Source organism: Tetrao urogallus (assembly GCF_951394365.1).
Source record: "Tetrao urogallus genome assembly, chromosome: Z".
Classification (NCBI taxonomy): domain Eukaryota; kingdom Metazoa; phylum Chordata; class Aves; order Galliformes; family Phasianidae; genus Tetrao; species Tetrao urogallus.
This window is the reverse complement of record NC_136816.1, coordinates 64,861,517-64,886,117: the sequence shown is the minus strand read 5'-3', so window position 1 is coordinate 64,886,117 and position 24,601 is coordinate 64,861,517. Positions and strand designations below refer to the sequence as shown.

At 40.4% G+C, this 24,601-nt stretch overlaps 1 protein-coding gene across 1 annotated transcript; it reads right to left on the bottom strand.

The window, feature by feature from the left end:
* Window positions 1-1,181: 1,181 nt before the first annotated feature.
* On the bottom strand, window positions 1,182-22,685 carry AMACR (alpha-methylacyl-CoA racemase; the record flags this gene model as incomplete). The annotated part of the gene is made up of 5 exons (XM_079548628.1): window positions 1,182-1,591; window positions 9,075-9,261; window positions 14,279-14,439; window positions 16,550-16,693; window positions 22,436-22,685. 5 exons carry the CDS (start codon window positions 22,683-22,685, stop codon window positions 1,182-1,184), a joined length of 1,152 nt encoding a protein of 383 aa, XP_079404754.1.
* Between the last annotated feature and the right edge of the window lie 1,916 nt (window positions 22,686-24,601).

The window sequence follows — 24,601 nt, the reverse complement described above, 5'->3', positions numbered from 1 at the left end:
GTCCTCTCTGACTCTATGACGATGTGGTAATGCAATGGTATATAACATTCTAATTCATCAAACTGATTACAAATGGGAAACTTAAAATGCTTTTAATAATTGTTAACTAATCTGTCAATGTCTACTGGATAATTCTTGCTTCCATTCAGGTGTTTGTGCAATATAAAAATGAATGTAAAAAGTCTTTTTGTATAGTAGTAATGCAGACACTTTGCCATGATAAATGTAAAATAAAGTGTATCTCAGCTTTGGAAATCTTCACAAGCAACCAGCCTATCTTCAGCAAGATTAAAAAATGACCAAAATTATTTAAAATAACAACCCTTTGTGTCAAAATTCTTCACACACTGAACTAAGGAGGATTATATTTAAATCCATATATAACTAATTATTGTAAATATATATAATTTGTGTTGAAGGAGAAAAGAACGTTTCAAATTACTAATTTTGAAGGAAATAACCACTACAGTATAACCTTTGTTTAAAACCTCTGCTACTACCCATGCCTTTCATTTTTCCAGAAAGAAAGTAAAATATCAATATTTGGCAGATATTTTACAATGAGGAATTTATTTCCAAAATTATTTTTAGGCAAACTGGGATGCTGAACATAATACAATCAGGAGACTGTATTAAGAAAACATAGACAGGATATTAAATACAATTACTTTATCATAATAACTCTGTAGCAACACAAGGAAACAGCATTACTTGGATCATTGTTTTGGTATGATAAGGTAAATCAACCAATATGATAAGATTCCCATTAACGTATGAGTAAAGAATCAACTGCTTAGTAAGCATTTAACTGTATTTTAAGAATAGAATTGCCTTCAATTAATTATGGCATACATTACAAAGGAACAGTTTAACTATGAGTTAAAAGAACCAAAAGTTTCACAGGATATACAGTTTAAAAAAATATTTTGAGGACTTACATCTGCTTACTATGACAAACAGCACAGAACTTCAGAACACATTTTTGGTGTCGCTGTAGACAACAAACCATCCAGGTACACAAATACAGAACTCCCAGTATTCTCCATTAGATTTAAAACTTCATTTATTATTCATTCATATATTATTATTAATATTCATTTAAAAGAAACAGCACACAAATATTCCTTTGTCATGTAATTCAATACATTAAATCTTACTGCATTAGCCCAAAGTTCATCTGATTACAAATTAGCTTTTAGTTTGTTGGATTCTATTACTTTATCAGAATAAAGTTTTGCAATCTCTTCCTGAGTAAATCCATATTCTAGAAGCACCTCTTCTGTGTGCTCGCCTATAAAAGGATCTCTTTCAAATGATGGAACAGCAGGGGTCCTTGAAAGAAGAGGAGCAGGTCTAGGACTTATCTCTTCCTGATCATTTTTGATAAAAGAACTCCTTTGTTTGTTATGCTGATGTAAGGGAGCATCATCAAAGGATAGAACGGGGGTCACACAGGCATCAGATCCATCAAATATACTGCACCATTCACTTTGTGTCTTCTGTGCAAAGATGGATGCAAACTTTTTCTTCATTTCAGGCCAATCAGAGAAACTCAACTGATTGGGAAGTTTACTTGAATCCAGCCCAAGACCTGAAAGGAGAAAAGCAGAACAACTTAGCTTAGATAAAATAAAGTGCTGCCCGTATGTAAGTACGTCTATCAATATCCTATTATTTTGCAGACAGTCCAATGCAGCATGTCATACTAACTGAAAAAAAAATCACTAGGATACTGATGACATAGGTGAGGGAGCAGAAAAATAAAATGTTACATGATTTCCAATTAGAGCAAACAGTATTTAACTAAGTTCATCCTTTTTATAGACACTTCAGAGGTAACATTTTCGTCCTGAAAACATTTTCTGGAATAGATACTGTGCTATCTACTAGGAAGTACAAAACTCTGCTGACTGGGTTGAGGGATGCAGCAATGTACTCATGACTCAGAAGCTGTTAAGAGTCCAAAATCATTGAGTATTTCCATGCTAGAGTTGAGAAGACAGTGAGGATGGATATGGTCAGGCTCAATGTGAATGATATAGCTTGGCTGTGGGTGGATACAGGCTAACTGATCAGCTTCTCAGACCCACTCAGTCCAAATGGGCTCCAGCAGCATCCACTGCTCTCACGTCTCCAGCACTTCCTAGGCTCAGATTCTTCTGCTTTTGCTCTTAAACTTACACCCCCTAACTGCTTAAGAACCCAGCTTACCAGGTCAGTCACACGGACTACCTAGGTATACAATACACACAGCCCTTCTGAGACACAACAGTTTGGTATGTAGGCTTTGTACTGAAAATTTTCTGAACTAAGGGGTCCTAAGCCCTTCTCCCAACTAGGCATCACTTTCTTTCTCAGTGTGGAGGTTCAGATCTCTCTTTTGCAGCAATTTCCCATCTCTATTTCTGTTCTCACGTATTCTGCTCTTTGTACTCCATACTCCTACTTGAAGGAGATGGAAGAATTGCTAACATTTCTTCTTAATGAGAAGCAAAAAAAGAAATAAGAAACAAGAAACATAATTAACCTGTATTTCCAGTCTACATCAAACAGAATTCAGAACTGGTACACAGAAGGCTACTCAAAATGATCACATGCTGAAATTTAACAGCTTCAATGAAGCAGACAAAATGCAGAAATCGTGTACAGGACAGAAGTTAATCTCAGAAATTAAGAAAGGCTTGAGAACAATTATATCATAATGCTTTAAAACAAACAAAAAACTGCTCTATTCAAAAGGCAGAGAAAATGTGGAGCTCTGCAAAATTTTGGTTTCAAGCCATCCTTTCATCTTTTGATGCAGCTACTATCAGAACAATGATCTGATGTGCAACTGTTAACAAGCTTATGTAACAGATGCTGTTTGTATGTAGCATCTACACAGAACTCCCATCTTCAGCTGCAGATAGGAAAAAAAAAAAAAGAAAACAGCAACATTTCTGTATCTTGCACTATTTCTACATCTTTGTTATCACTGAAAGGAGTGGAAATGCAGCTAAGAGGAACATAAAAGAGAAGAAAAGAAAACACCTTCTTTCTTGTTCCTCAGAATCTCCACCACATGCATTTCTTGGGCCTCTCAGTTGCCTCCAAATTACAAAGCTAATATGAAATGGTGCTGCTCGCAAGATTCTTAAACAGTAATTTTAAAATGAATACATGCTTCTAAATCTTACTTTGATACTGCAAAATATAGCACAGAAAATTGCTAATGTCCAGATGCAGAAATATAGTAGTTCACATTTAGAAGAAAATCAAGACAGCCAAAGGCAGAATAATAATGTTCCCATCAAATTAGAGATTCCCAAGAATACTCCATTATCTACTATTACATGATAAGCCTTTGTCCTTATCAAGTCACAAGGTCACATGCACCTTAGATCACTAATATTATTCCTAGCCATTCATATCATAATGGGATAGCTACTCACATAAAAGGATTAAGTACTCACAGTGGTTAAGTATACATAATTAAATTGAACCTAATGATCCTTACAAAACGGAGTTGATCATTTAACTGAGAATGAACAGTGTGAGACGGTTTACTTAAGAACTAGGAGGTGATTTAAGTTCACCTTCCACAACAGGTGGAAATCTAAGTAACAGTATACTACCTGAGACTCCATCCCAATGCCTAAAACTAGGTCAACTGGGAACATTGTCTGGTTAGCATCAATATGCTTATTGATTTTGCTTTTCATTCTACCATTCGGTCCAATACGAATAAAGATCTACCGTTATCCCATTACACAATTATGTCTGGAGACTGTGCCAGATGGAAAGTTGGCTGAATCTAACCACACATCCTCTAGTAAAACAAAACAATATACAGAACCTAGAATTTAATATTACACGCTCATTTTCCAAGGGCCACTGAAGACCTCAACTTTAAATAGTATGAACTGACAACACTTAAGCACCAAAGCCTCTCATTTTCCAGCTTGTGCTAACCATTCGTGGTGCAGATGAAGAGAATTGCAGCAGGAACAACTGAGTCAACAAGGAAACAATTACACAGCACAGAATTGTTTGGGATACCGCAAAATGACATATTTCACCCAAAATAATCAAAAGCAAAATATCCTTTACACAGAGTATCTGGTAGAGCAATCAAGACTGGCTTCCAAGCTTTTCTTGTTTCATTTTCATCTAAAGATTTTTGTTTAAAAAGCCAAATAACCTACCCGGTACAGCTTTGACATAATGGTTTTTGAAAAAAGAAAAAAAAAAGAAAAATTAGGCCTCCTTGCAATGCTTTCTCATAATTGCCACAGCTTTATTGAATCATTATCTGCACACTATTTACTGAAGCAACAAATTGGAAACACAATTTCTGCAGAAATTTTAAAACAAACTCATACAAAGCAAACTCAAGACCTAAAATTATGTGGGAAAATTGTCCAAAATGTAATGAGGAAACCATTAGGACCACTAGCTCCAATTTAATTGCGAACTATAAGGTTCATGCACTCAGTGCGTTTCTTAATAACGATGTTGCATTGAATTCAGAACATTTATAGATTTTTGAAACAGTATATGGTATGTCACCATCACTAAACGGAGAGCTCTGGAGAAATCCTTCAGAAAGATTTAACTATGTTTTTCCAGTGCTTTCTAAATTTTTTTCCATCCTTTTAAATAGAAGTTGCTCATGTCGTAAAACATTTATTAAACACATTTTCATACTTCTTGTGACTGTTTCTGCTTTTCCTATCAATGTAAATTTACACAAAGTTCACTTTATACAGTGACGTTCATAGAATAATAGAACCATGGAATGGCTTGGGTTGGAAGGGACCCCAAGGATCAAGTTCTAGCTCCACTGCCACAGGCAGGGCAAAGTTCATGCTTCTTACCTGATATATGAACCTCATGTTCTACATGCCTCTCTTAGCTTGGCTTCTGCAAAACTAAGCTCATACTGCTAAACATCAAAGAAACTTGCAGTTTATAGGTCAGCAGGAAGACATTCTGACTCTTTTTATCTAAATACTGAGACTTCATATAAATAGCACATGTACATTACACCAGGTTTCTTGTAAAATGCAAAGATATTTTCGTTATTCATTGGCTAACTTTTGTAATAATAATATCAGCAAAAAGATTAAGCATGCTTGTGAACAGGAAAAGGTCTGCAGTGAAGTCAGAATTCAACTCATGATACTGAAGGTATTACACCAATTATTTACCATATCTATTTCATACAGCTTCAGTCTCTCTTATAACCAATTTATTTTTAAATTTTAAAAATCTGTGATAAAAAATTTAATTTTCCCTGAACACAATCCACAAAAGCCAACATTCTTCTCAAACCAAGATGTATTTTCTTTGACTTACTAAGTTTCCCCCTGAAGATCCTTAAGAAAGAACTTTCCTCGCTATTTCATTAACTGCATTCAATTCCAGTACTGGGTTCTTAATTCTTAAGGAAAACACTGAAGTGAAGCAAAAGCCAACAGAATTCTCAGGGCAGTGACAACTCCTTCAGAAACCATGTCCTCCGGTCACTTTTGCAATCCTTAAATCTCCAACTATTACTTTCACAAAACCTCTATTCTTGTGTTCTCATTAGAAAAGAATGGTAAAAGTAACTTATTCTGTGAGTATGGACAGAGAGACGTAAAGAGGCTTTAGATTTTATCTGGAACAGCACCAGCAGAACTGACCAGAATTACAGAGGGAAAAAATTAAGTGTGAAATAAAACTATGGAAACTGGAACATACTATTTTAAAGCTACCTCAAAGCAGAAAGTTAATACCTTGAACAGACAGCTCAGCCTAAGTCAAAGCTCCTTGGGTTGTGAAATAGGAATACAGTTCTCACAAGCTGCTTCTCATTCCGTCACATTCAAAAGCTTAAATTCCGAACGGAGTTGCTGTAACAGATATCTCAAAAAGGAAGAAAATTCCCAAAGCTGTAAGACAAACCATCTGTTCTAATTCAGTACATTACTGCCTCAGAAAGCTTGCAAGCAGAGCTACTGAAGGGGGTAATTATTCCTATGTGAAAGCATAAAAAAAATCATAATATGCTCACGAATGCAATGAGGAAAGACAACTTATTTTAAAAACAATGTAGTGAAAAAATATTAGTTCAGTCTCACTTTTACAGAAAACTGAAAGAAAACTAGTGATAAGAAATGAGAAAAAACAGATAGGCAAAAAGCAGTCCTTAAAGGACTGCAGTCTGTAACATTGATTTTTTTAAAGAAGCTCACTGAAACACACACAACTGTGATTATACATCTCAGCCTTAGAACATAGATACTTAGAACCAACGATAGGACAAAGGGCAATGGGTGCAAGCTGGAACACAGGCGATTCCATATTAATATGAGAAAAAAACACCTTCGCAGTAATGGTAACAGATCACCAGAATGGGTTGTCCAGGGAGGTTGTGGGGTTTCCTCCTCTGGAGACACTCAGAACCCACCTGGACACATTCCTGTGTAATCTGACTCAGGTGTTCCTGCTCCAGCAGGGAGATTGGACTACTTCCAATCCCTGACATTCTGTGATTCTGTAACTTACATCTAAGTACACATATTTTATAGTACACAGTATTTTATAGCTGAAATAACTTCTGAAACTTCAGCCATTAAAATTAAGTAAACACACATTTTAAGCAAATGGAATTTATTTTCAAGCATGAAAATAAAGCACAGACAGATGAATTTATAGTTACTGCTCCAAATTTACGCTACAAATTTCTGAAAAAATCACAAATTTCAGCAGTTTTCTCAATAAATAGATATCTAGTTAAGACAGAAATTAGACAGTGATCATGATACACTGTGTGAACACCAGATTCATCTATCACAGCGACTTTTGCAGAACACGTGACTGGCTTCCTGACAGAGAAAAGTCCAAGACTTCGTCCTGGACAAAAATCAGCACATGATGCTGGGGTGCTCAGCAAAGGTTCACTGAGAAAAAGTGACAGACCAACACTTGACTCCACTACAGAATCTACTTCCTTTAATAACAACTATGGATTCTATTCTATTCCTGCGACTTACCCTCCTGAGAAGAATAAAACACTGTAGCCATGAGTACTGCATATCTATTCCTTTTTTCTTTCCCTTGTATTTAATATGGGCCTTCTCCCTAAAGACATGTACTGGAATTCCGATTCGTAACTTCCAAAATAGGAGGTTACATTTTACTTCAATATAGCTTTACACTTATTTTTCATCTCAAGTTGTTTCTTGCACGTGAAGAAAGATTGCAGAGGTTGGATGAAAATAGCATTTCCAAGAACTGCAGCATGAAATAAACAACAATCTCTTTCAAGAAAGAGTAGCACACAAATTGAACTTAAAAGACATACATGGTATTCTCAGGTCAACTAGAAACAGGTGTACATCTATCTTCAGGCAGGAACATGGATCTTCCAAACCTGGCATCTGGGTGCACCACACAGTGCTAAGCGAATCAGTGAGTTATTTCAGAAGCCTGCCATTTGCATTTCACATAACAACATGCAACAATTCTGATAAACAGCCCTTAGCTATTTAGGGATCTCACTCATCACAGGCATGTCTCATCTTACAACCCTGTACCTTCATGTCATCTTGTCTTAACTACACTACTGATTTTCAAAAACTCCTAAAAAACTGACTATGCTCTTGTTAGCACAGACTGGGGCAGAGCTGGCAGTAACTGCCTATGAGAAAGTACCAACTCTACAACTGACAGAATCATCAGTGAACAGTCACTGAATAAGGCACCGTCATCCTCACTCAGCAAAGATTTACCATGTTTAAGTCATCTGTACAAAAAAGCTGTACACGTAACACTGTCTGAAAATATCCACATTAGCTATATCATATGCTGGTACTCCTTCTCATTAAACAAAATTAAAATTAGATTGACAACTTTTGAAGTATTTCATACTCAGAACACTACAAACAGAAAACATACATCAAATTATTTTGGGAAGTAAGATTTAATTTAATTAATGCCATAAATTTCTGAAATTAAAACATTACTGTATGTTTTAAGCTCATGCAATAATGATTCTGCATAGAATTACAGAATATCCTGAGTTGGAAGGGACCGTGTGGATCACTGAGTCCAACTCCTGGCTCCACACAGCACCACCTGAATCCAAACCCAGTGTCAGAGCACTGTCCAAATGCACTGTGAGCTGCAGCAGCTCAGTGCCGTGCCCGCTGCCCTGGGCAGGCTGTTCCATGCCCACTGCCCTCTGGTGCAGAGCCTTTCCCCACCCCCAGCCCTCCCCTGGCGCAGCTCCATGCCGTTCCCTCGGGCCTGTGGCTGTCACACAGAGCAGAGCTGCCCTCCGCTCCATAAGGAGCTGCAGTCGCCATCAGGCCTCCCCTCAGCTTACCCAGAGCCCTCAGCTCTCACATCTTGCCCTCCAGAGCCTCACCATCTTCATAACACTCCCCTAGACACTTTCTAATTGTTTTATATAGGTTTTATATCATGATTCATCCTAATTTATCAAACATGAATTTTATAATCCTATTTCAAAACTCTTAAGTCAAATACAGAAATCACATCCACAGCTGGACACACACACACAAAAAAAGAACACTCAAATTCTGCAACAGAAATTAATTCATAAAATTTTGTTTTTTATAAAATTTTCCCAGTTTACTTTAATTATTTTCAATAAGCATTTACTTCTAAAATAAGTTCAATCCTCTTTAAAAATTTTATAGCAGAAATAATGGAAACTTCTTGCAATCTTATTTGCGGTGTCAAAGAATTAAATCTTCTTTTAAAGCATATTCACTTTCCATTGAAGAAAATGGTTCCAAAAAATAGTTTATTAGTGCTTAAACCAAGCCACATCATGGACGATCAATGCTGTAAATCCAGAAGAAAATTTCTCATTTAAGTGTAGTATCTGAGGGTAACACACAAGGATAAAATACAAACAAATCAATTCTGAGAGCAGGAAAATCTTCTGCTACCACACTATCCATTTGGTTTCAAGAAGTGTTTGCCTTTTACAAAGAAATCAACAGGATTTAACAGGAAGTTAGTTTCATGTCATTCAATAATGCATTGCTGATGAGAAAAAACTGTTCCAGGCTACTCACCCTTTATTAACTGGTCATAGAATTGAGGCTCAATTGCACCAACAGCCATGAACTTTCCGTCAGCGGTCTTGTAGGTTTCATAAAATGGTGCACCACTGTCTAGCAGGTTCTCACCTCGCGGTCTATTCCAGAGTCCCAAATTTTGTGATTTCCACAGAAAAGAACTTATGTATGCTATTCCTTCTACCTTAAAGATGCACAGAAAAACAAAACAACAGCTTCAGTAAATCTTTAGCAATTTTATATCCACTAAGAGAGAACAATAAGTAATTTTCATTGAAAGAATAAACTTCTTGCCTCTGTAGAACATTGCATACCATCAAGTGTTCTACCTCTAGAAATCAAGATACCTATACCAGTAAGCATCAATCCTTTAAGTATCAGTTTTTCTGTATTTTTATCTTCATGCATATATATTTATGTATATAAAACTATACAAAATATATAAAAACATACAATTCTGAACACTGTATTTTCTTGAATGTACTGACTATACTGCTATTTTTACAACTAAAAGGAAATTGAAGGTTAAAATTTTACTACAACATGTAAACCGAAAAGCTCATCTGGATCCCTAAGTTAAAAAATACATTCTCCCACTCTTGTCACCGAGAAGTAGAGCAACATACCAGGGTAACCTTTGAATAGGCAAGTGTCTCATGAATATAGCACTAAAAACATGGTTAATTCTGTTTCAGATCTCTCCTCAAAATTTTGGTTATGCAAAGCACAACTAGTTGAAAATTCAAGTCGTTTCAGCTTTTATGTAATTACTTGTTCCCGTCTTTCCAAGCAAACCATACTCTACAGTTTTGCTCACCAACAGGGTCTAATTTCTTCTGAGTGCACTAGAAAAATTGTAAGAGAAGATATGACAGTAATAGGACATGACCAGAAACATTCCGATGGAAAAGTGAAAAACCTGAGCTGTGTAATTATCTAGTCAACACTCATATCTCTGTAGTAATACTAGGAGCTTGAAAGGCAAAACAGCATTAATTTTGTTTTATTACAGGTTGGTAATTTTGTAAGATGTAATTTTCTTTTTTGTAAGATGTTCTCACCAGTATTCTATGTATATTTGTTATACCATTATATATAATATGTAATATATATGTATGTAATGTATAATACATATCTAATATATGTATATAATATACAATAAGCATGTAATAATGCATAATGTACATACATCTGTTATATGAGCATTATATGTGACTGTAAAGAGAAATGCCGTATAGTCTCAAAACATAGAAATGTCAACGGGATTGATACAAGATCCCTCAGGCTGTGTGCCAATAAGGATTGTGTAAACATCATGATTAAAATTAGATGACGTCCTATTTTCACAGTGTATGCATCACAATAAAAAGCTACTAATTTTTCATTTATATTAATTTCTACCATTTAAAACAAGAATTTAAAGTATGAAAATCTTTGAAATATGCAGTCATGAAGGCGCTTTCATTTAATACGTACTGCTTGACCACTTTCTCAATTTCCTGCCACTTAAATCTTGCACTGCTCATTTTAACAAAGAATTACACAAAAAACACTGCAAGTAAGGGCTAATTCCAGAATAAGCTCTAACTACAAGTTAGATTTTGGTTCAAAAAATTTGTCAGAACTACTGATGATATCTATCCAATGTATTATCTGCCCTGCGGACACAAAAAATAGCACTACTATTTTGGTCTGATACATGGATTTCAAAATACCCCTACCTGGGTCACTGGGCAGCCAGCTTCTTCATTAAGTCGGCTGCACTTCAGACCAAAGTGTCTAGCATCCTCAACAAATCTACAAAGGCATGCTCAAATTACACCACATACATACATTAATGTGGTCACTTTCTTTTAAAACATGAAAAGGACAACATGGCAAGACTTCACTTTAGCCTAACCATACAGTGATTATCATAATCATTAGGGCATTTCATTTAATGACATCCTAATGCTAAAAGCATTAACAGCTTCTGAAGGAGGGATGAGAATCCAGAGGCACAATTCCCCTGGATGACCTCTGTTAGTTCCATGAGTCCTCTGTTCCCTCGGCAGAATGAAACAGTTCAAACAAAACTGAGAATAAACCCACACCAATCTAACTTCTATCCTCGTGACTGAGGAACTCTTCTACGATGTGGGAGTTTTACTTTTGAACATCTCCAGGATGAGAGAGACCTGGAACTCCAGCCTTCTGTCAGCTAAATGCTCTTGCCATGGGACTATTATGCAAGTGATCATTATCACCATCTTTTCCTGTGGCTGTCTTTCCACAGGCAGTGAGTCATGCTTGATCAGCTGCCTACCAACAGCTGTAGACTCTCTGTCTAAATTTCAAGTGAATCCAAACTGTTGTCCTAACTCAAACGTGTGGGAGTGCAGAAGCATCACTGTGCCTATCATACTGATTCGTGGCATCCACCCTACATCATACACAGCATGTGGGAACTATCATGCCCACTGTACTGAAACCTACGATCCTCATTGACTCTAGTAAAGTCAATGAGAAGAGACAATACATGAAGCTGTCCAGACCAGTTACTTAATTCGTCTGAGGTAAGCATCTGACACATGTTCCTACAACCAAAAAATATCCCACATTTCATTCCCAATGAGCCAGAGATCTTATAAGGACATTAGTGGACTTGCACTGACTAGACTCACGTAATTTTTTTAGTAACTTAAAATATTTTATTTTTTAGGATCTTATACTAATACTTTCACATTTTTAGTAACTTAAAGTTCCTCTCTTATCAGGAAAGGCAGAGCAACCTGCATCTGTTCAGCTTTGAGAAAAGAGGAGATCTTACCAATGTTTATAAATATCTTAAATGTGGGAGTCAAAGGTACATGCCTAACCTCTTCTCAGCAGTCTGTGGGGACAGGACAAGGCTCCATCTGGAGTACTGCATCCAGGTCTGGAGTCCCCAGTACAAGAAAGACAAGGAGCTGTTGGAGAGGATCCAGAGGAGAGCCACGAAGATGATCAGGGGACTGGAGCACCTCCCCTATGAAGACAGGCTGAGGGAGCTGGGCTTGTTCAGCCTGGAGAAAAGAAGGCTGCAGGGTGACCTCATTGCAGCCTTTCAGTACCTAAAGAGAGCCTACAAACAGGAGGGGAATCAACTCTTTGAAAGGGTAGATAACGGCAGGACAAGTGGAAATGGTTTTAAGTTGAGGGAGGAAAGATTGAGGTTGGATGTCAGGGAGAAGTTCTTTACAGAGAGAGTGGTGAGGTGCTGGCACAGGCTGCCCAGAGAGGTTGTGGATGCCCCGTCCCTGGAGGTGTTCAAGGCCAGGTGGGATGGGGCCCTGGGCAGCCTGGCCTAGTATTAAATGGGGAGGTTGGTGGCCCTGCCTGTGGCAGGGGGGTTGGAGATTCATGATCCTTGAGGTCTCTCCAGTCCTGGCCATGGGATTTTTTTTTTTATGGGATTCTGTGATTCTGTAACAGCTGAAAACTAGAGCATAGGAAATTCTGCAGCAATATGTGAAGGAACTTCTTCACAGTAGGGATGGCAGAGCACTGGAATTGGCTGCCTAGGAGGGTTGTGGATTCTCCTTCTCTCGAGATACTCAACACCCACCTAGACGCCTACCTGTGCAGCCTGCTGTAGGAAGCATGCTTTGCAAGGGGGTTGGATTCAATAATCTCTAAAGGTCCCTTCCAGCCCCTACAACTCTGTGTTTCTGTGAGTTGTGAAGATGAAGTAATACTTCAAATAGTTGAGCTGAATTATCTCTTAAGGTCCCTTCCAATTGAACCATTCTATTCTGAACTACAAGAAGTGTTTTAAGTATTCGAAGACTTGCCATATGTTTTCAAAGATGCAAATCTTCTCAATTTTCCTTTGTAGGCCACGTTTTTTACACTCATAATCATTTCTGTTATGTTCATTAGATCTCCTTTAATGGGACCTTTTTTTTCTGAAGGACAATGTCCAGAGTCAGAAAAAGTATTTTTCTGAGGCTTTAGAAATACTGACCAGATTGGAAGAATCACTTAAGAAACCTTGCCGGCTCTATTTCCTGTTTATACATCCCAATACAGTGTGTATGTGTTCTACAACAATATTACATTGTTGACTCATGTTCAGCTTGTGACTACTATAAACCTCCAGGATGATACTTCAGACTATTGTTCTCATATCACATTTGTGCAGCTAATTGTTTCTGTTTTAGAAAATTACAGAGCAAAGGTCTCAATGAATTTCAGCCAATTCTTTTCAGGTCATCTCTCTGATTTGTAAAGGTCAGTTTCAATTCTAATCCTGTCATCCAACATGCTTGCAGCTCTTCCCACATCCACATCCTCTGTGAATTTACTAAACCCAATCCTTTGCCCATCATTCACCTGAATGCAAAAAACACTTTAAAAATAATTAGAAATAAAACAAGCCCACACACAAATTCAGAGAGGAGGAAAGTGAAAGAGAGAAGGGAGGAGAGGTGAGGAGGGGGGGAGACAGCACACTTGAAAGGTTTCAAGAATAAATGTGAACATATATTAATTCTATATGTGTAAATGGGTGGCCCTGTACTGGGGTTGGAGTTTGATGATCCTTGAGCTCACTTCCAACCCAAGCGATCCTATGATTCTGTGATTAAAAATTCTGCAATATTAATTATTAAACAACAAAAGAATTATCCTTTATTTTACAGCACATTAATGCAAAGCGTTTGAAATTAATTTCTTGGCAATGATCCATGGCTGTGTAATTTTTCAAGGGAACAGGGCTTCTCATAAGACATGATCCACCTCTAATTGACAAGCAGTTTTGTCTAGGACAAAACTAATGCAAATATTTTATTAGGATCATTATTTTTGCTGTAATGTATTGTTTATTGCATATCCTATTTCTAAATATCAAATTTATTCACCAAATGTACACAGCTAACAGTTTTTGAAGAAGTTAGACTGGCAGAAGAAAAATAGGGAAAGGCACTGGAGAAGAGCTTCAGTATGTCTCCCATGTTGAAAGGATGTCATGGTAACAGTGACCTGTGAAATCTGCCTACAGGTAGAAAAAATAGCTGTTTTATGAGGTTATTTACTTTCCCACTCCAAGTTCTCAATTTTAAAGTTAGTCAGTAGCTCCAACTTCCTCCTTTTAAGAGATTTAGAGTGGGGAAAAAATAAAAAAAAAGTCGTGAAAAACAAATTCAACCACTTTTCCACCCCTTTCCCAAGACAAGACTTACCATACTTGCATCAACAACCTGCCCTTTGCCAGATATGGTACGTTCATAAAGGGCTATAATGATGCCCAGTGCACATAACACACCTCCACCAGCAAAATCAGCTAGAAGATTTAAAGGTGCATATGGATTTTCACCTTTTCTACCCAGCTTTGACAGCACACCTGAAAGCAGAGCAAACAAAGCAAACATACGCATTAACACTGATGTTTGTAAGTCAAGTTTCATTCTTTTCAATTTATGCAGGCAAAATCAGGCCAAAGCAAACTTCTCTCAATGGCTTTCTGATTCACCTCCTGTCACATTTTAGCAAATAGTTACTCTGTCATTCACAGAATAACAGCACACCTGAAATCACATCAATAAAGACGTATCTAAATATAAATTAATAAAGAAGTTAGAATTTCGTAGAAAAATCACTGATCATTTGGCTACATAAGTACATTTCACAGAAAATTAACTTGTGTACAATAGTTCCATATTAATACTTCTGCATGGATAGAACTCCCATAAAAAATTCAGTAGGGGTTACGAACATTCCTCAGAGCAACAACGGTGAATTTTCCTCGTTTGAAGTTTTTAAAGTAAAAATGCAGATTTACAATCTTCAGTGAGCATAACCTACAAATTAACAGTACTAACAAAGGATTTCACGCTGACATCCTCAATTCTATCCTCTCACTTGAACCATCCTTGAAAAACAAGCTGTGTATCAGAGGAATGGATGAATAACATACAAAGGTAACCTCTGATTGCATGCAACAGACACTAGGAGCCTATGTTTATGCCAGAAACTATGCAGAAGATGAAAGAGGATAGAGTAAAGGGTAGCTAAATTTACCTCAGTCACAGCTCTGAATCTGTCAGCATTTTTCTGAACAGCCTTCTTACAGTCACTTCATTCTTCTTAGTTTCCTTTGGGTAAATAAAACTATGCATATGGTCATGTCTGTCCTAAGCCTTTAACCTAAGCCTGAGACTCACAATATACATTGTCAAAATCTCCTGAAAACTGCGTGATTCTGAGGCACTATTTAGTTAGCTAATGCTCCAACTCACTTCCTGAGTACAGACAACAGAGTGCACTGTACAAATAATTCTGCAAAGCTTGTAATGCAAATGTAAAGCCACATCACTGACTGAAATCTATTTTCACAATCTTAGGATTCTCATTCACCATCACATTAACATATTTATTCAAAGAAAACCAGAGTTCATCGGGAAATTACCCATAATGTAATATCTCATTTTTGAGGACAGATATCTTTAAAATACTTTGTCTTGTTTCCTTCAAGCTGGCAGAAACCAAGAATTTTTTGGCCCAATTTCTCTCCTCCTGCATACAGTTGGAGAAGCAGCAGAATCAGAAGTAGTGAGAACATCAGTAAATGAGGCCATGCCTGACTGCACTGAAGGTGCACTGATTGCTATCATCAGAGTTGGGTAATTTTGTTGTTTAATGCTGCATACCTGCAGAACTGTGATACTTGAAATCAGCATTCTGTCCACAACACAGTACTGTAAGAAAACAGCACTACAGACAAAACCAGGTTATTTTAAACTTCCTTTCTTCTCACTTGGTATCAATACAGACACTTAGAGAAGAAAAGCAAAACATGCTCACATAGCTTAGGCTGTTTAGTTTTCCTTTACTTTAAAGCAGATGCTCACAAATATACACAATATTATCCACAGAACTTTGGGGATTACAATCAGATTTTCTAGGAGAAAAGCTCCTAAAGAAAGAAAGACAAAAATGCGTAAAAACGTCCATCCTTTCTATAAAGAAAAAGTCTTATTCCAATAAATAGCACAAAGGAAGGAAAAAACTGTACAGTCTAAGGAGTCATGCTGGTCAAGCTTAACAGCTCACTGTTGCTGCCAAAAAGAACTGTCCAGTCCCAACAACATTTCATTCTTTCTCATACGAGCATTTTATGTCTGTCAGATCTCTTAATGAACTGCTTCATCTCAATTTCCTGCCAGAAAAACATCCTCTTTTTTCCTGGTTAGTTTTTGACTTGTTAAGGACCTGAGTGAGTTTCCACAGGGGTTAAGCAAGCATCAGAGCTGACTGGAGAAATGAGCAGGGAGCAGCAGAAGGAGAAAGAAACCGTCCTTTCATTGACAGGTATGCTTTAGACCAGGTCAGTGGTCTCATCAGACTGCATTTGAGGTTATCTGAGCTACGTGCAAAGAACTTCTCAGTGAATGCTTGAGTCTTGACTTAGGAGAAAAATAACATTTCATTCAACAGAAAATTTTACAGCCTACCTGATAAAGCCACGTAATTGATGTCGTGACCTGCAGACTTGGCATATTTTCCTGTCTGACCAAATCCAGTGAGTCTAGCATAGATGAGTCTGGGATTCTCATGCAGAAGGACCTCTGGACCAAGACCAAGTTTTTCCATGACACCTTAATGAGACAAAGCACAGAATCCTAATTCACGTTTATGTTTAATCATATAGATGATTCAAGGTTTACTCATAAAACAACAGAAATGAACTGCCATTTCTGAAATAACACATTCTAAATCACTGTTCATATTAAAACATTAACAGTCAGAATGTAACAAATTACCAGCAGACTGCATACATTTTGAATGCAAGCCAATTAAGTGCAAATTAAGGTTTAGGGTAATTTCTTATTCTTCTGCTTTCTGTTTTGTTTTCCAAAAGCAGGCCAAGAGCTTGCTCTGCTCTATAGTAGAAAGCCACAAAAACCAGGCATAACTTTAAAACAATTCACCCCAGGAAAGAGTTTACTCTTATAGTTTCCACATTTAAATGATATGAAATTGCTTCCATTTTTCACTGGAATATATCACAGAATCATAGAATGGCCTGGTTTAAAAAGGACCTCTAAGATCATCTAGTTTCAACCACCATGCTATGGGCAGGGTTGCCGACCACTAGACCAGGCTCATTCTCCTCATCATATTAGTCTCTCAGTACAACACACATGCCTGTATCTTTTAACTCACGAATGCAAATGGACCATGCCACTATATATTCCACAATTTATTTGCAATAATTACAGAAAAGAAAGTGTGTTGTTTTCTAATGTAGAGGAAAAGGAACTTTTAGAAATCAATGAAATACAAGCTTGATCAGCATGGGTTTACAGTAATCAAGCCCAAATTTTTGATCTTGCATTCTAAAATAATGGATTTAAAAGAAGCAGATTCAAGTTGCAAATAAACACAGATCTTTATTGGCTCAGTGCCTTCTGTTCAGACTATAAGCCATTATCTGTACTGGGATTGCAGGCAGAGTCAGTTTGGAGAGGAGGGATTGACTCACCATAGAATCACAGAATCATCAAGGTTGGAAAAGACCACCAAGATCATCCAGTCCAACCACAAACGTACCACCAATATTTCCCACTAAACCACGTCCTTCAGTACAACATCTAAATGTTTCATGAACACCTTCAGGGACGGTGACTAACTACCACTCCGGTCAGCCTCTTCCAGCATCTGACCACTCTCTCAGAGAAGAAATTCTTCCCACTATCCAACCCGAACCTGCCATGGCCCAACTTCTGGCCACTCCCTCTAGCCCTACTGCTTGTCATGTGGAAGAAGAGGCCAAACCTCACCTCACCATAACCTCCCTTCAGGTGGCTGTAGAGAGTGATAAGGTCTACCTCGAGTTTCTTTCAGACTAAACAATCCCAGTTCCCTTAGGCCCAGTTCCCTCTTAAGACTTGTGCTTCAGATTCTCACGAACTTCACTGCCCTCCTCTGGACACGCTTCAAGGCCTCTACAACTGTCTTGTAGTGAGAAGCTTTAAACTGAACACAATACCTGAGGTGCAGCCTCACCAGAGCTGAGTACTGGGGGACATTCACCTCCCTGCTCCTGCTGGCTACACTATTTTTGATACAAGATAGGATGCCATTGACCTTTGTGGACAGTAGGGCACACTGCTGGCTCATGTTTATTTGAACATCAGTAAGCACCCCCAGGTCCATGTCCTCCACACTGTCATCCAGACACTCTGCTCCAAGCCTGTAGCAATCTCTGGTGTTTTTGTGGCCAAAGTGCAGGACCTGGCACTTGGTCTTATTGAGTCATGTTGAAGAAAAAGAGATGGGTATTAGTTGTATGTGATTCCTGCCTCCAAGGAACTGATGTCCAACATGATGAGCAGACCCTGTTATTAGAGAAGTCTGCTGGGAGTCAAGATGTCACCAGGAAACTACCTAGCCTGGTACAGCTGTCAAGGCCATAACCCCATATGCTTTTCCATATAGGGAGAGATGAAGCAGCTATACATGGGTCAAGTGCTTCAGGGCCTTGAGACAACAGCTAAAGGAATTCAATGCATCGATCATCATCTCCTCTTTGCCTCCTGTGTTGGCTAAGGATATGGAAACAAATCAAAGGATCTGATCTTTAAATACCTGGTTTTGTGGCCACTGCTGCTGAAGAGCTTTGGTTTTCTGGACAACAAAATGGCTTACTTGGCAATGAGTTCGTGGTCAAAAGATGGGCTACATAGGGATAAGGTCAGGAAAGCCAAGGCCTAGCTTGAACTGACCTTGTCAAGGGATGCCAAAAAGAGCAAGAAAGGCTTCTTCAGGTACCTCAGCCATAAAACGAAAGTCCACGAGGGTGTACTCCCCTAGTGAGTGACACGAGTAAGGTGGTAAAACAGTAACAAGGAGAAGGCTGAGGAAATTATTTGCTTCCATCTTCTCTGATAACTGCTTGCCACACAGCCCTCAAATGTTTGGCTAGGTAGTGGGAGATCAGGTAATACAGGGAATATCCTTCCCACTGTAAGCGAAGATCAGGTCTTTGAGCACCTGAGGAACTTGAATATCCACAAGTCTGTGGGTTCCAATGAGATGCATCCACAAGTCCTGAGGGGACGAGCTGATGTAGTCACCAAGCCACTCTCAGTGACATTTCAAAAGTCATGGCAATCAGGTGATGTCCCTGGTGACTGAACAAAAGGCAACGTCACACCCATTTTTAAAATGGGCAAAAAGGGTGACCCCAGGAACTGCCAACTTGTCAGTTTCACCTCTGTGTCAGGAAGATCATGGAGGAGATCCTCCTGGAAGCTATGTTAAGGCACATGGAAGGCTGTGAGGTGACAGGGAAGAACCAGCATGGCTTCACCAAGGGCAAATCCCCTTTGACCAACCTTAGTGGCATTTTATGATGGTGTCACTGCATCAATGGTCAAGGAAAAAGCCACTGATATCATCTATTTGGACTTTAGTAAGCCTTTGAAAAGCTATCCCACAGCACCCTTCTCTCCAAATTGGAGAGATATGGATTTGATGGGTGGACTGTTCAATGAATGAAGAACTGGCTGCAGGATTGAGTCTAGAGAGTGGTGGTCCATCTGGCTCCATGGCTCCATCTGGATGGAGATCAGTGACAAGTGGGGTCCCCAGAAGTCAATGCTGGAATCTATACTCTTTAATATCTTCTTCAATGAAGAAAAAATGGACAGTGTAGTTGAGCGCACCCTCAGCAAGTCTGCTGATGACACCAAGCTGTGTGGTGCGGGCAACACACCAGAGGGACAGAATGCCATCCAGGTAGATCTAGACAGGCTTCAGCAGTGTGCTCGGGTGAAACTCGTGAGGTTCAACAAATCTTCTACCTGGGTCAGGGCAATCTTCATTACCAATAAAAGCTGGGGGATGAAAGGAGCAGTCCTCCTAAAAAGACCTAGGGTAATGATGGATGGGAAACTGTGCCCTTGCAGCCCAGAAAGCCAACTGTATCCTGGGCTGCATCAAAAGAAGTTTGGCCAGCAGGGCAAGGGAGGTGATCCTGCCCATCTACTCTGTGCTGGTGAGGCCTCACCTGAAGTACTGCACTGAGATGTGGAGTCCTCAGTACAGGGGAGACAAAGACCTGTTGGAGTGCATCCAGACAAGGGCCACAAGAACAATCCAAGGAATGGAACACCACTTCAACAACTACAGGCTGAAAGAGCTGGGGCTGTTCAGCCTGGAAAAGAGAGGGCTCTGAGGTGAGCCTTTCAGTATCTGAAGAGAAGCTACAAGAAAGGGACAGACTCTTTTGCAGGGTCTGTGGTGATAGAACAGTGGAAACGGCTTCAATCTTGAAGAGGGTAGACTGACGTTGGATATAAGCAGAAAATCTTTTATAGTGAGGGTGGTGAGGCTCTGGAACAGGTTGCCCAGAACAACCTGTGGTTGAAGCCCTGTCCCTGGAAACTTTCGAGAGAAACTGTATCACGCCCTGAGCAACCTAATTGAGCTGTGCATGTCCCTGTTCATCGCATGGGATTTGGATTAGATGACCCTTAAAGGTCCCTTCCATAAAATTCTGTGGAATTCTGTGAACTTCATCTTTATGGGCCTCAGCCCAGTGATGCAGCCTTTCCAGATCCCTCTGTAGCACCTTCCTTCCCCCAGGCAGATTGATACTTCCTTCAAGCTTGGTATCATCCACAAACTTACTGAGGGTCCACTCAATCTCCTTGTTCAGGTCATCAATAAACACATTAAACAGGACAGGTCCCAGTACTGACATAACTAGTATGTCTGTTCTACTCCAGAACCTATTATTGCAACTTGTTTCAAATTGTTCATAGAATTATTACATCTTCAAATTCCTTCAGGCCTACTCCTCTTGTATTACTGGGCACTGAAAATATTTAATTTACGGAGAAACAGGTGATATTTGGTACCGCAGTTCTACTCACACCTACTCTGAAAAGCAAGGTCCATCTAATTACCAAGAGGAAATTAAAAAAGAATTTCAGTCTTCCTAAAGACAAAAGTTTTTAGGATTCATAGCTTAAAATTGGAACCGTTGTCAAGAAGGTTCACAAGAGCTTCAGGGCTGGCTTGTATAAAAGCTTTCAGTGGAAAGAGTTACTGACAGAACCAAATATACTCCCTCCATAAATTCACTTATTTGACAAGAAAGATACAGTATTGGCTCAGAATACACAAAGTCAAAAGCTACTTTCTGCTGAATCTCTTGCTATTGCATGAGCAAGATTTTCAGATACCAGTGAGGATGGGGTGTTTAACAACACTGAGCCACAAGACCACTGTCTGAAGGTCAAAGTACATGTATGCTTAAAGAAATTCTCCTTCCACTTAGACCCCTTCTCATCTCATTGGTTCACATTAAATTTATGCTGGATCACACATTTACCTTTTGTAGTTTTAGGCCATGAACCTTACTGTCTAGTTAAAGATTTGCCTGCATTTCCAGATAATCATAGAATCACAGAACCATCTGAGTTGAAAGAGATTCTTAAAGGTCACATAGCCTATCTCTCCTGCAATGAATGCGGACCTCTGCAGCTAGATCAGGGTGCTCAGAGATTGCTCCAGTCTCACCTTCAATGTCTCCAGCAATGGGGTGTCCACAGCCTGTCTGGGAAACTTGTTCCAGTGCCTCACCACCCTTACTGTGAAGAACTTCTTCTGTAAATCCCATCTAAATTTCCCCTCCTAGTTTGAAGCCATTTCCCCCTGTCCTATCACAATAGACCCTGCTGAAGTCTCTGGTCTTTCTTACAGCCGTTATTTACATACTGTAAGACTGCTACCGGGACACCTCAGAGCCGTCTCTCCCCCTGGCTGAACAGCCCCATCTTCCTCATTCTGTCCTTGTAGGGAAGAAGTTCCATCCCTCGGAACTAGAAATCCTTGAAGTTAAAAACATGATTTATGAATGAATAAAGCATCTCACACACAACTGCTGCCTGCAGAGGAATCACAAGCTCCAGGACTACCTACTAAGGTAACCTCGCAAGCGTAAGCAGGGCCGACAGACTCCGTGGGACCGCCGCCCACGCTCACACACGCCTTGTCAGACCTACGGCCGGTGCCCAGCACCACATGCTCAGCCTGCTCCAGGCAGTGTGGGGCACGGCCTGGCACAGCACGGTTTCTCCCTTTGGTGCAGCTGGTCGGATGGATTCCACAAATCCCCGTCTGTCCTACCCGGCCGAGGGAAATGAACTCCCAGAAGCTGTTATCCCTTCCCATTCCCCATACATCAAAAGGGCCACAAACTGAGGGATCCCCTTCAGCACCGCACGCGCCCTCTCCCTCTCGCGGAGCCGCCGCCGTGGAGCCTCCCCGAGCGCAGCTCCCCGCAGCGCAGCCCCAGTTCCTAACCCGGGGCTCCGCCGCCGCCTCACCGTGGCGAAAGGGCTCGATCAGCACGTCCGCCCCGCCGCACAGCCGCCTCAGAGCCGCCGCGCCCGGGGGCCGCTTGAGGTCGAGCGCCAAGGAGCGCTTGCCGCGGCCCTGCACGTCGGTGGCCACGGCGGAGCGGGGGGCCCGGTCCACCCGCACCACGCGGGCCCCGAAGTCGGCGAGGATCATGCCGCACAGCGGCGCCGGCGCCAAACCCGCCAGCTCCAACACCCGCAGCCCGCTCAGCGCCATGGCGCGACCGCTGCCTGCCGAGCGCCGAGACCATCGATCCTCGAGCGGCCGCAGCGGGCGCTGACGGGCCCCGGGGGGGAGCGGGGCGTGCCGCGCCTTGGGCCGTTTCGATCGGTCCCGTGTTCCGCCCTGGGTCCGGATGTCTGGCTAGCGGCGGGTTTCCTGCTCGCGCCGTTGGCTTTTGGTGGGGCTGAGGCTCTACGATGTGCTTTCCCTTCTGGATGAGGGTCAGGCGAGCAGCGAGGAATGTGAAAATCAACAGTTTACAGAAGAACTGCGGGGTCGTGTTTTACAGGGCCCCGATAGTCGCCTTTTCTTGCTTTGTGAAGCTGCTGCAGAGGGTTCACGAGACCGCAAACACACACGTTCTTCAGCCTGCCCGTGGCATACTCCACTTTTTGTTTGTTTTTTGCCCTTTATCTAGGCTTTCTGGTCATGCTACAGCTGTTGTAATCGCTGCTGGAGAGTCAGTTCTCACAACATAGACATCTTAACCACTTAGCAGATTGCCCTCAGCAGATTGTAGAATCACAGAATAGTTTGAGTTGTAAGGGAGCCTTGCGTGCCATCTAGTCCAACTCCCCTGCAAAGAATGGGGACATCTGCATCTAGATCAGGGTGCTCAGACAACTGCTCCAGTCTCACCTTCAGTGTCTTCAGGGATAGAGCACCCCACCACCTCTCTGGGCAGCCTGTTCCAGTGCCTCACCACCCATATTTTAAAAAACTTCTCTATATCCAATATAAATCTCCCCTCTTAGTTTGAAGCCATCTCCCTTGGTCCTATCACAACAGACCCTACTGAAGAGTCTGTCCTCCTCTTTCTTGCAGCCCTTATTTAAGTACTGACAAGCTGCTCTCAGGTTTCCCCAGAGCCTTCTCTTCTCCAGGCTGAACAGCCCCACCTCTCACAGCCTATCCCCCAGGTAAAGTGGTCAAGACAGAGCTGGCACAACTGCTTATATCAAATATGTCACTGAGATTTTAAATAAATACAAATTTTAAAGATTTTAGGGCTCACAGCTCACCCATCTGGAGCCATCAGCTCGGCAGTGCCACAAAGGGAAGATCTTCACTGTGGGGGACATCTGCCTCATGAAGAGCACTGTGGAGCTTAAGCCAGAAATGTCTCCTGTTTTACCATAGAGTCAAAGAATGGCTTGGGTTGGAAGGAACCTTAACAATCATCTAGTTCCAAAACGCAGCTGTGGATAGCGACACCTCCCACTTAACCGTGTTGCTCAAAACCCCATTCAACCTGGCCTTGAACAGCTCAAGGGATAGGACAACCCCAGCTTTTCTGGTCAACCTATGTCAGTGTCTATCACCCTCACAGTGAATTTTTTTTTTTTTTAATGTCTAATCTAGATCTACTCTCTTCTGATTTAGAGGCGTTACTCTTTGTCCTCACTGCCTGACAAAGTGTCCATCTATAGATTTCTTGTAGGCTCTTTCTAGGTTCTGGAATGAAGTCTTCCTGATGATTTCACCACTTCCCCTTCACACAGCACAGGTAGTTCTGTTTATTTTAATAAAGCCTGTATTCATATACTGTGTATTCATTGCTCTTTTAATGCTGCCTGCCTGAAAAGTAGCCACATTTGACTGGAGGCCACAGTCATTTTTTTTCTGTTTAGTCTGGTGGTAAGAATGGACATCCATCTGGGAAAAGCAGTGGAGCAGGCATCGAAGTAACAGGGCTTTTCAAGTATATGTCCCACTCCCAGTCTGTCAAGTTAGCAGAACAAAGAGGCCCTTAAAGACAACTGTTTTGTTTTTTTTTTTTCATTTATTCCTAAGTTACTTGGACTACAAAACTGAGTATGGGCTGCAAATGTGAATGCTGAATTTTTTTTTAACTCTGTGCTAGCCAACAGAAAAGAACAGAAAAGTCCAGAATATTCAAGTTTTCAAGT